This window comes from Schistocerca piceifrons, chromosome 6, assembly GCF_021461385.2.
Source record: "Schistocerca piceifrons isolate TAMUIC-IGC-003096 chromosome 6, iqSchPice1.1, whole genome shotgun sequence".
NCBI lineage: Eukaryota > Metazoa > Arthropoda > Insecta > Orthoptera > Acrididae > Schistocerca > Schistocerca piceifrons.
This window is the reverse complement of record NC_060143.1, coordinates 211,103,756-211,116,947: the sequence shown is the minus strand read 5'-3', so window position 1 is coordinate 211,116,947 and position 13,192 is coordinate 211,103,756. Positions and strand designations below refer to the sequence as shown.

General features: G+C 43.2%; 1 protein-coding gene across 1 annotated transcript in view; it reads right to left on the bottom strand.

The window, feature by feature from the left end:
• The window catches only part of LOC124802792 (acylglycerol kinase, mitochondrial), a 100,643-nt gene that overhangs the window by 63,061 nt on the left and 24,390 nt on the right, over nt 1-13,192 (bottom strand). The window contains exons 4-5 of the mRNA XM_047263794.1: nt 1,631-1,831; nt 1,081-1,402 (exon numbers count right to left, since the gene is read on the bottom strand). Coding sequence (XP_047119750.1) covers nt 1,081-1,402; nt 1,631-1,831 — 523 coding nt within the window. The remainder of the gene's footprint in view (nt 1-1,080; nt 1,403-1,630; nt 1,832-13,192) is intronic.

The following is a 13,192-nucleotide window of genomic DNA, read 5'->3' as shown; positions in this document are numbered from 1 at the left end:
CTGAGGTTTCTTTCTGTAATTTAGATGTATTAAGTGTTAAGTAGCAGAACTCAATAAGTAAAATGTGAAGTACAATGATTTAATGTAAATTTCTAATTAACAAATGTACAGTTGTAGCGAATGTTGTAATATGATATGGAGTAATGTGAGACAAGGAAAGTTCCATGTAAGGAATGAGGATAGTATGAAAGCTACCCAACCACTGGCATCAATTACCTGTCTCATTTGATGAGGTATGAAGGTGGTCAGCCTCTGGAAATAGATCTCATTGACTGCAATACTCTCCTATGTATCTAACACTAGAAACGGCAGTCTAAGTTAATGCGATGCTTCACTTTGGCCCAAAATTTTCAATGAGATTCAAGTTTGCCACTCAAACAGGCCAATCAATCAGGTCGATGCCAGCCTGTTGCATAAACCATTGATAAAGATTTGACTTGTGTAAATCAGTGAGTGGTCCTCCTGGAACTGGATCACATCATTGGCACAGTGCACAGTGCGCCATACTCGACGAGTGCCAGGACAGTGTCTCTCATGGCCCATGTACGCTGAGACATCCTGTCAGTAAATAACTGTCATATACCCATCAATGGTACTGTATGTTCTCATTTTCGGCATACCTCGGCTATACTCATGTTACATTTGCAATACATTAACAAACAATACAATGTAAAAATAGTATATGGTACCAAGGGGATGCAAACCTTAATTACTTGCATGGAAATCTTGATCCTCAAATTTTGCCATGCAGCTACCACATAACTGTAAAACTCTGCTCTTAATTGCATATTTGAGGCACAGACATCTTGGTGTTTCAAACAGATAAAAGTAGTAGAGTGTATACATAAAACAATACGTGGAAATTATATGCAATCAGAGAAAATTAGAAAGGTCTATAAGTAAAATAATTACATTAAGAAGGGAACAAATAAACTGCTGAAAGTGCGCTACATGTGGTGCTGTGGGCATTGCCAGTGTGTGTTGTGTTCCTTTTGGTGCGAGCTGTACACAACCGAAGATAATCAAGCTTATCAAGACAGGCGAACAGTTTCGCTTTGCTGATTGTACTTGTACACTAACCTGTTCCTGATACAGCTGTCTGTCTTGGAAGAAATGACTGCCACCAACGTCTCGGCTGTGATGCAGTGGCTCTATTCCTGACAACATTTGGATTGAAACATTTTGAACAGCCACCACATGGATAGATGTAGTCCAACTCTGCATCACACTGCCAAGATATCCCACTTTTTTCACTTTTAAGACCAGTGAAAACATATGTAACATAGGACCGTAAGCTTCCCCAGTACCAGTATTTATCCCTCTTAGCATGTGCATCTCGGTAGGCTCCCCACTGTATACTACCCAGTCCATACACTGGCTTTACTGGTTTGTTTTCATTTTCCTGTACATAAAGAATGACAAAATAATAACTGCACAGAAGATAATTAAATATTAATGATCTACCAACAAAATCATGACAAAATTCAGGAACAATACTCAGAACACTAATGTAACTTCTCTTTGACAAATGTTAGGAATGGAGGTCTTGGACTGATCTATATGAACTCACAGGTATCCAAGCACATTATAATAATTCTCACTGTTTTAAATTATGAGTTAGTTAACTTACCCCTAAGACTTCAATTTTCATTACATCTACAGGTTTCTTTGCCTCTCGAATTACAGCCATTGTTGCCTCAGCAATATGTTTCACAACATTGGTATCAGAATCATAAAACAGTGACTTGGCAAGTGTGTTGGTCTGGCCAAGTGGTATTACCCCAACAGGATAATTAACTGCATTTCCATTGCGGAGCATACCAGTGACAACCTAATAAATCATATGCATAATTATGTGTACTATACATTAGTTGCTGGTACAAATGAGAGTGCATTAACTACAATGTCAGTTACCACTAACATTGAACTATAATAATATTAAGGAAAGGAATGTGAGTCACCTAATACAGTGTAAGTATTTCTTTCAAGTTTAAAATATTTCACCAAATGCCATGAGTTTCTTCCTAAGAATTTTCTGCTCCCTTTGTGTAATACCAGTGATTGCCAGTTACAGTACCCTATGTGTGAAGTAAATAGTCATGGTAGGACTAAAATAAGAGGTCATAAATCAAATATTAAAACAATAATAACTATTCACTTTATAATGTCAGGTAAAACCAGTATGACACTGTAATCAGTTTTTATGACTGTGTAACAAATTTGCAGCTTTTAGAGCTTAAGAGCAAAAGGAAAACTATAGGAAGTAAACAATATCAGAAAAGTGCCCATCGATTTATTCAGTTGTTAAAGTCAAATAAACAGATTGGAGTTATGTGGAAAATGAAATGAGCACTGGCTTACCATTAGAAAAGCAGTGGAGGAACAAGGAAGTCACCCAGAACCTTTATGCTATAACCCTGTACACAATACCTGGATATGCACCATGGCACCTGGCCACTGGTGCACTACACTTCAAATCATCTGGCAACAGCATCTGCACTGGCAGCCACCAGAGACCGTCTGCAGACTTGTCTATACGGCACAGCAGCTGCCGTCTACTGGAGCCCTCCTTTATATTAGGACACTGCAGCAGGCACTGGCTATTAACCGTGTTCTTATCGTTTCAGCTTCTATGTGCGTTGTTCATTTGTATATGGATGAATACACTTTGGTTAATTAGGCCTGCACTGTTATTTATATCTTGCATTATGACACAATTGGTGGAGTGTGGCATACACTTCCTTGAACTTAGTCTATTGGCTACATGTCCATGGAGACAGTGTTCTCTCCTTGAGAACCAGAGGCTCTTACACTTGCTATCACAAACTTATCGGCCACAATGGTGGATTCCAAGCTGTCGCTGTAGCTGCCGCCTTTTCCCCCTTATGATATTCCAGGAACCTGCGTTGTTTTCATTTGATAAAATGTGTAAGTTGTCAAATTACGGCCATAAATGCACACGTCATTGTGCCACACATAAAAGTTCTTTCGTCATCAGAAACAGCATCGCCAGTTCTGCCAAGCTCAATAGCTTCAGTCCCAATTGTCAGTTTGTTACCAGCACTCATCTTGATTCCTATGCTGATTCTATGGTCCATGACACAATCATTTGGTTGACTTCCAATAAGGAACATGCATTGGAGTGTGAGAATCCATCTTTGGATGAAGTGTTTTAATACTGCTGAACCTTTCAAAGTATCTTGTGCTGCGGGTGATCATATTGAGGCTTGGTGTCACATTGCCACAGCGGCTCCTGTCCCTGGCCAGGGGCCATCAGTCATTGGGAGAGGGACAACATGTAAGCTGTACGAATGTGGCCTCCACGCCCTGCCGAACAACCACCATCATAGCAATGATGGTGCTCTGCCCTCCTATTTTGCCCATACAGTTTTGTGCAACATTACAGGGCTACATGCCCTAAGTGCTTGGCAACCTGCAACAACTGTAGCAAAAAGGACACATATAGTCTGTGTGTTGTTCCCAGCCCCCCCCCCCCCCCCCCCCCCCCCCCACCGCCCAAGTGGACATGGACATGTACGTTAATTGTCTCTCTCCAGTGTTTATGACTCACAACAACTGTTTATTGAAGTGTGAGTGATGGGACACAAAGTTCAGACAACATGTGCACATGGGTGCAACCGTGACTTCATTGAACTTGCATGCATATGTGGATTTGGGACCTGCAGCACTGTCTCCAGTTACTTGACATTAGGCGAGTTACAATGAGCAGCATATTCCAATTTTGGGGTAATTTACAGCTCCCACTGTGCATAAATCTGTGGTTCGTTCCTTGCCTTTCTTGGTAGTGGGTGACGCTTTCACTGACAATTTGTTCAGTCTGGATGCTTTCAATGCTTTTGGTTCTTTCATTTCAGATACGGTGCACCTCACTTCAGACCAGGTCCCTTACCAGCAGTTAGATGTTCTGAGTTCTCACTTCTTTTTTTGGATGTGCCACTAATTTCGTGATCCACATTACCCTGAAACCTATGGCACAGCGACACTATTTCCATGTGCGCCTTATTCTGTGACTTTGCACAATAAAGTGAAATAAGAACTGGATACCTGATGTCATTGGGCCAACTACATTGAGTGAGTGGGCTATCCCCCTCGTGACTGTTAAAAAGCTGAATTTGCCCTGTCAGGATGAGTTACTGGCTAAAGTCACTGGGGTCAGTTTTTCTACAAAACCGATTTATCTGAAGACTATTTACAGGTTATGTAGGATCATCATCATCATCTTGGACAGTTTCCAGCCACTGGCTGGGTCTGTCGGGAACACAAGCCTCTCCACCGTGTTCTGTCTTTCCACCATTCCCCCTCTTCCACCTTCGTCCAGTTCTCTCCTCTTCTCACCACACATTCCTTCACTCCCTTCACCCATCTATCTCTTGGTCTTCCTCTGGGCCTCTTCCCCTCCAGTTGCAGATCAAACATCCTCTTTGGAATTCTTCCCTCATCCATTCTCTTCATGTGTCCATACCACTGCAGTCTTGATTTTTCTATCCTGTCCTGTACTGGTTCCTCCTTTAGTCTTTCCCTCACATACAAATTTCGCAATCTGTCTCGTCTTGTTACACCCAACCTGCTCCTCTGGAACTTCATTTCACTAGCCTGTATTCTACTTTTGTCGCTTTTGTGCATTACCCATGTCTCACTTCCGTATGTCAATATGGGGACAAAGTAGGTTCGGTATATAATTCCCTTGGATTTCTGTGGCACCTCCTTGCTCCAAATAAGCCCCCTAATGCATTTGTAGAACTGCCCTGCTTTTCTGCATCTTTCATTTATTTCCATTGCGTTTCCCCCCTTACTTTCAATCACGCTTCCCAGGTACTTGAAGTTCTCTACCACTTGTAGTTTTTCCCCTCCACAAGTTATATCCACATTTGGCCTATTCTTCTTCCTTGTTGTGACGATTATTTCACTTTTCTTTGCAGAGAAATGCATTCCATATTGTGCTGCCGTTGCCTCCCATGCATCTAACTGCTCTTGCACCTCCTTCACGCAATTTCCCCATAACATCAGGTCATCGGCAAAAAGCACTGCTTTCATTTTATGATCTCCAATTGCATCTGATACTTGCTGTAGGATTTCATCCATAACAATAATAAACAATAAAGGTGAAAGTGCACTTCCCTGTCGCAGCCCATTTTCCAGCTTGAACCATGCAGTACGTTCCCTCCCCACTTTCACACAACTCTCACTTCCCTCATACATTTTTCTGACTTTTCGTGTAATCTCTTCATCTATCCCTTTTGCGTTCAGCACATCCCAGAGCTTGTCCCTACAGATACTATCATACGCCTTCTCAATATCCAAAAAGGCCATGATTAAGTCCTTCCCGTACTCATAGTGCCTTTCCTGCAGTTGCCTTACCGCAAATATGAGGTCCGTTGTTGATCTTCCCGGTCTGAAACCGTACTGCTCCTCTTGCAGTCTACTTTCAATACTGCTTCTTATTCTCTTCTCCAGCATCTTTTCATAGATTTTTCCACAGTGGCATAGCAGGGTGATTCCTCTGTAGTTCTCACATCTCCTTTTATCCCCTTTCTTGAAGATCGGGACTATAATTCCTTTCTTCCAATCCTCAGGAATTCTGTTCTCCTTCCACACCACCCTCAGCACTCTGTATAGCCACTGGGTTCCTACTTCTCCTGCTGCTCGTATCATATCCACTGTTACTTCGTCCCAACCTGGTGCCTTGCCCCCTTTCATCCTCTTTATGGCTTCTTCCACTTCATTCCAAGTTAGATCATCAATTTCCCCACTATTATAATCGTCTGCTGCCTTAGGCTCTCCATCGCTGTTAGTTACCTGCTTGGCAGCATTCAACAGATCTTCAAAGTACTCCTTCCAAATCTTTTTGAGCTCATGCATTTCCTCCACAACTCTTCCATTATTATCCATGATCCTCAGGCACTCGCTTCTGTCATTCCTCTTATTTCTTACCATGGTGTAAAGTACTTTTTTGTTCCCTTCACTGTCCTCTTCTAACATTCTTGTCCATTTTTCCATCCACTTCTTCTTCTCCGCCCTTACTATGGTCTGTGCCGCTTTCTTGCTTTCCTTATATTTTACCCTAGCTTCCTCTGTTCGGGTCTGGAACCATTCTCTGAAGGCTTTGTTCTTTCGAAGTACTGCCTCTTTACATATGTTGTTCCACCATGGGGTTTCCCTACTTCTCCTCTTTGTGCTAGTTCTTCCGCACACAGTCTCAGCTGCCTCAACTAGAGCCCTCTTAAAATCGCCCCATTCTTCTTCCACTGTTCTCTGATCTTCCTTTGGCAGCTTCTTCCTGATCAGTGTCTGGTACTGGGTCCTCCGTTCATCCTCTTTCAGCATCCATGTCTTCAACCTTTTCTCCTGTATATCTGTTGCCCTCCTATCTTTTTTCTCTCTTAGGGTGGCTACCAACAGCCGATGGTCGCTGTCTAAGGCCTCAGATGGTATGACCTTAACATCTGTGAGGCTGCTCATCATCTGCCTATCCACTAGTACATAGTCTACTACTGAAGTTTGGGACCAGTCCCCACTGTACCAAGTTATTTTGTGACTACTCCTCTTCTTGTACCACGAATTTGCGATCGCCAGCCCATTCCTCTTGCAGAATTCCAGCAACAATTTTCCTTCTCTATTTCGGTTCCCCCAGCCCTCTGGTCCCATTATCTCCTCGAATCCTTTCCTGTCTGTGCCAACATGTGCATTGAGGTCCCCTATTATAATCTGGTTTCCTCCATTTAGCTGCTTTTGCATGTCATCTTCAAATTCCTCCTTCTCCTTTTTTGTACACCCCACCTGTGGGGCATATGCTTGGATGATTTCAATGCTTTTTCCTTTCACCCGTACTCTGGCTTTTATCATTCGATCATTGATACCTTCCACCTCCTCCTGCAGACCCTCTCTGACCACTATTGCCACTCCATTTCTTCCCCTCTCATTCCCTATCCAGTACAGTTTACATCCTTTACTTAGTGGTTTTTCACCAACTCCTCTCCACCTAGTCTCAGCAAGTCCCAAGATGTCCAATTTCCTCCTTTCCATCATTTCTACAATTTCTTCTAACTTCCCAGTTAGAGTCCTTATGTTTAAGGTGCCCAGCCGTAAACCATCTCGTAATCCTTTTCCATTGCTTGGTCCGTTTCCTTTAAATCCGTTCCGTGATCCGAGGCATGTTCCCTTTTTGAAAGCAGTTGATTTATCCACTACTGGCTTGCTAGGCCTATCGCAGCTTCACCAGAGCCCCGTTAGCCGTCACGTTTCAGGATGAGGATTCTAAATGGCTCCTTGTGATTAACACGCTCTTTGGGTTGTACTAATATCAGCACCTCCCATTTGGTGTGGCTAGTGCCCCAGCAATGATTCAGTGCTTTTTGGAACAACTGACAATGTCCCTTTCAGATTGCCTCAACCATCTTGACAATGCCTTTATGTCATCATGTTGCTGCCATCACAGCTCTGCCTTGCCCTACAAGCCTCAAAGAACTTCATGCATTCTTAGGTAAATCTGAATACTCTCACAAATTCATTCCAGGTGTGGCCACATTGGCCCATCCCTTCCACGAGTTGCTCCACAAGAATGTTCCTTTTCAGTGGACACCGGCCTGTAAGCACGCCTTCAAGCTTTTGAAATATAAATTACATTCTGCTCCTCGTTTGGCTACTTTCCATCCTGGTCACCACCCGGTTTTGGCTACAGATGCCTCTCATTCTTGTCTCAGGGCCATTCTCATACACTGATATGAGAGTGGTTCCAAACATTCAATAGCTTAAACAACAAAAACGCTTTACTCCATTTATAAGCACTGCTCCTAAGTTGAAAAGGAAGCACTTGTTATCGTCTATGACATCAAAAACTTTCATGTGTTCTTTTATTGGTCTAAGTTCCACCACATTGCTGACTACAAGCCCTTGCTTTTGTTGTTTAATCCTACTGCTTTGTTGCTTTACAAAGCTGGTAATTGCCTCCCGTGCTGGGCCTTGTTTCTGTCTTGCCACAACCTTGAAATACATTTCTGGCCTACCGCACAACATGCGAACACCGATGTGCTGTCCCAGCTTATGATGGGGCCGGACCCTACTTTTGACGAAGATGAACTCCTTTGTTTCCATTTAGATTTGAGACGCAATGTGTTTCCATTTAGATTTGAGACGCAATGTACAATTGAAGGATTTCCTGCTGCAGGCTTTCAGATCACAGCTGCTGTCACTGCCGACCCATTTTCGCATCAACTTGTTCACCTCGTTCAGTATGGTTGGCCAGACAGACCTCTGGGCTTGGTTTATGATCCTCTGCACAACTATTTTGCCCTCCGTCACAACCTTTCGGTATTTAATGGTGGTATTCTTTTAGCTACAGACAGGCTGTCGCCCATGTTTGTGATCACAGCTGCCCTATGGTGGGATGTGCATCAGCTTCTACATCAGAGATACTGGGGGAGGAGGTGGGGGGTGGTGGGCGAGAGGGAGATCCTCCCTTACTAAGTCACTGGCCCATCAGCACGTGTTTTGGCCCAGCGCATATTGTTGCAGCCTGCTTTCAAAGCGTTACTCAAAAGGTGGCACCACATGCGATGCTCTCTTCATCACCTGCACCATGGGAATGCGTCCATGTTGATTTTGCAGGGTCCTTCCTTAATTCTTACTGGCTGTTGGTTGTCGATGCTTTCTCTAAATTTCCATACATTGTATGCTGTCCTTTGCTGTCAGCTGCAGTTACAATTCAGGCCCTCTCCATTTTATTTATTTATTTATTTATTTTTCTACAAGTATTGCCATATATGCTTGTGATGAATAAAGCTCCACAGTTTGCATCTCAGACCTTCCACAATTTCTGCCCCCATCAAGGAGGAGTTTATGGGCACTCAACGGTGAGGTCATCAGTGGCACCCATCACGGCATTCACCATGTGACTGTACCTCTTTTTCCACCCCCAGGCTAGTGGTAACGCACAATGTCTCATCAGCACATTCAAGTTTCAAATGAAAAAGTATATCACGGACTACTCCACAGATGATGTCTTGGCACACTTCTCGAGTTCCTACGGGTTTACACTGATGGGGGATCAGAGTCTTTCTAAATATGCTCCATAGTCGCCACCCACTTTCCTGAATCTGCTTGTGCTGCCCCAACAACACCCATGAGCACAGCCTTTGTCACAGTTTGCTCTTGGCTCCTCAGAGTGGATTCTGTACACTGGCCATGACTTCTGCAGCCGCCTTCTCTGTACAGTGTGCACGCACCAGTGAGAGGCTGGTGGCACACCACCATGATCAGCTGCGAACTTGTACAACAGTGAGGGCCACAGATTCACCACTGCCTGCCCTCTCCTTTGGGGCACAGCATGCTGCTGGTCCTTCCCATAACACATTGTTGCCACCAGTGCTTCCACCACCGGCAGTGTTGATACTGTATGGTCTTTCACTAGTGGTATCCCCACCCAAGTGGCCGGGACTTCACTGTCGGCGCTGTTCCGCCACGTTAAGGTTCTGGAAGTCAAGATGATACCACCGCCCTTTTCACCAGTCCTCTTTTATGGTACTATGCAGGAGGCAGAGGCGGCCACCATCCATGTCCACCAATGCCTCACCTCCACCCCTCCTCACCCGTTCTGGCCCAAAACCTCCTCCAACTGCTGCAGTCATCACCTGCGGTGCACACTGCAGAGGCCATGGATAATTCATAAGTTGCTTCAACTTCTGCGTCGGAGGAGCTCCTCTCCCCAATGGAGGAGGGGTGCAATGACCCTGTACACAGTACCTGTATATGTACCATGGCACCAGACCACTAATGCACTACACTTCAAATGTCTGCCTGCCAATGGCGTCTGTGTGGGCTGCCCACAAGAGGCTACCTGTGGTGGGTCGCAGGACTTGTGCATATGGCATGGCAGCTGCTGTGCTGTCTACCGGAGCCCTTCTCTATATAAAGACAGCACAGCAGGCACTCAAGGCACTCACTGACGGATGTGTTCTTACTGTTTACTTGTAACAGCTTGTTGTTATTTTGTATATGGATGAATAAGCCTTGGTTAATTGTGGCTGCACTGTTATTCGTGCCCCAAATTAAGACTCCTTGGACCTCAGGAGAGGAAAGAAGATTAGGATTTAATATCCTGTCAATGATGAGGTCATTAGGGACAGAGCAGAAGTCTGGATGAAAAGAATGGTGAAAGAAGTCAGCTGTGCCTTATCAGGAACCACCCCAGCATTCACCGTATGATATTTAGGGAAATCATGGAAAACCTAAATATGGATGGCCAGACACGGACTTGAACTGCTGTCCTCCAGGTTATGAGCCCATTGTGTTTACCACTGCCCGTCCCACTCAGTCATAGATAAAAAAAATTGCACTATGGATGAATAATGAGGATAAAAGTAACAACAGAAAATAATAGCTCAGATTTAAATTATGAGGTAACAAATAATTTGACGCTTGATTCAGGGGTCAAAAAGAGAGAGGATAAATGTCTATTTATGGAACAGACGAGTCATTTAGTAGCAAACAAGCACATAGGAAATGACAATATGAAAATCACTAAGAATATAGCACAATGGGAAGTTAGATGATCCTGAGTGAAAAGGTACAGAGACAATGTGATAATTAGGTTACAATGGAGTATATTGGCTGGCTTGGAACAGAATGGTGGAATGGTGTGTTAGCTGACATAGGGGTAGAGGCAGGTGGAGGGCAGGGAATTGTGGAGACTGTGCCAGGAAATTTGCAGGAATGGGTTATGTTGGAAGGAGAGCCGGCATCTGTGTACTTCAGGAGGTGGTGTTGAGGGTGGGGGATGGCATAGATGGCACCCACCATTAAAATCATTCACATTGAGCTGAGCAGCATGTTCCACATTGGGCAGTTGATCCTTGGGACAAGCCTACATGCGGTCAATCACCCACATGGATAATTAGGTTGTGAAGTGAAATGTATTAAGTTGCAACAACAACATGAAGGTTTTCACATGTGTCCCTGCCTCTGATGGGGTGGGAAATGATGATGGCAGGAACGGAATAGGATGTGATCATTACACGTATGTGACAGGCCTTCCAACTGGATCTTCCTTAGGGACTTGAGCCACGCTCACAGGTGGGACGGAAGATGCAACGCCGGGACAAAGGATATTACATCTCCTATTATTCCACGTTGGATTGTCCACTGATTTGAATATGCAAATATGAAATACAAAAGAGAAATAAACAGAGGATTGCTATGTGAGACAGAAAAGAAGTTTACTCTTGCCATCTAGGAGCAATCCCAGAAGGAAATATACACCATTTCCTGATCTTCTAGAACTTAAGAACAATTTCTTTGTCATGTGGAAAAGCAGCCAAGTGACAGGAAAGGCAAAGCAAAAAGTGCAGACAAAAGTAACTGGTAACAAACAATAGTCAAGTCCTGAGTTCTAACAGTGAACAGGAAGAATACAAAATATCAAAGGTAAGGAGTAAAAACCACAATGATACGACAAAATGTCTTTGGGAAAAAACACCATGTGTAAAATACGGGGGTGTGGAAGTGAATAAATATACACAACAACAGATGAGATGAAAACATGGAACAGGAAGAATAATAATGACCTGAGTGAGGAAATGAATAAAAATATGGGGTGGGATGGAGGAAGAGGTCACCGTCATCCTCCACCTCTCAGTTTATTTGTCATACAAATGTTCAGAGGTTACTCCAGAGTCATGTTCTCATTAAACCCACCAACACACAATGGTCTCTTTATATATACACATGCCATTCATTCCATGTAAAATGTTTCTTTTTGCACAGTCATGAGCTTCACGGTCACACATACATTCTGATGTACATTCACAAAGTACATGACTGATCTCATGGAGGCTCTCACTTCCTAAAACAATTCACATGAACTTATGTCACAAGTCTCCTAATCCATCCTGCCACATGCTAACACTAATACAAAAGTAATAAAGCTTAACTCATATATCATTGATGAATTTTGCTTTATAGGTTTTAGGTCACTGTCCTAAGCATATTTCTCTGCCTTACATTCTGTCTCTCAGAGCTACAGATGTCATCAGAGGCTATAACAAGTAAGAAAGCAATTTCGAACATAAAGCAGCTCAGTAAGCTGCACTGTTTATACATATCCAGAGAATGGTTGGTTTATGATGTCATCAGACTGCTGTCTAAGACTCTGCAGTTGTGCCAATGTGTGCTATGCACTTGTAGTAGGGGGCATTTGATACTGTTAGCTTCATTTATCACTAGGACCCACAATTTGTCCAGTTTTGATCCTTTTTTTCTGTTAAAGTTATTTTTGTGCTTTTAATTTGCTATGGCCTCTCCGTACATTCTAACATAGTAATCGTTAGATCTTAAAAAACCACAGTATCAAAGAAACAAATTTGGTGGTTTACTGGTCCTGGAGCACGATCTACTGCCAATTTATCCATCTTTCCCAGATGAAAACTGCTCTTGTGTTCCTTAAGTGGGGTATAACATAGCAGATCATGCTCTGAGACCCGGGAGCCTCAAATTTGTTTCTTCGATACTACGGTTTTATCAAGGTCCAAACACTACTATAGTAGTTGCCAAGACTCAGTGAGGAGTGTCTCTGAAGATGTTCAGCGCAATCCTGGATGAAACGTCAGGAACAGAAAAGTTTCTTGGACCACAACCTCACATCCTGAAAGGTTTATCAGCAGCAACTACTATGGTAGGACATACAGAGAGACCGCTGAAACTCAAAATCACAGAAAAACCTTTCACCCACCCAAAAGAAAGGGATTTAAATCACACAAGTTGTGACTCTTAGTAATAAATAAAGCAAACAGCACCAACTCTTCTCCACTGCAAGCTCCACAACACACTTCAGCATAAACCTGTAATCTTATGCAACGATCTGAAGATATTATGAACCGAACATTACATGGTTATATATAAGCAGTTAGGCTTCTGCACTTGTTTAAGTTCAGTACTGCTTTCTGAGTCTTTATACCCTCTGATGATGTCTCTACCATTGAAAACAAAATGTTATGCAAATAAATATGCCTTGGACCACAGCCTAAAGTGCATAAAGTAAAAATCAGAAAGCACACAAATATCGGCTATGAAAGCCTGCACTGTATGATAATGCATCATTCCTACTATTAAATAATCCACAAATGAAGTCAACTCATGAGCTTTTATGTCTATAAAGTGAAGTCATTGCTCCTTTGTTAGT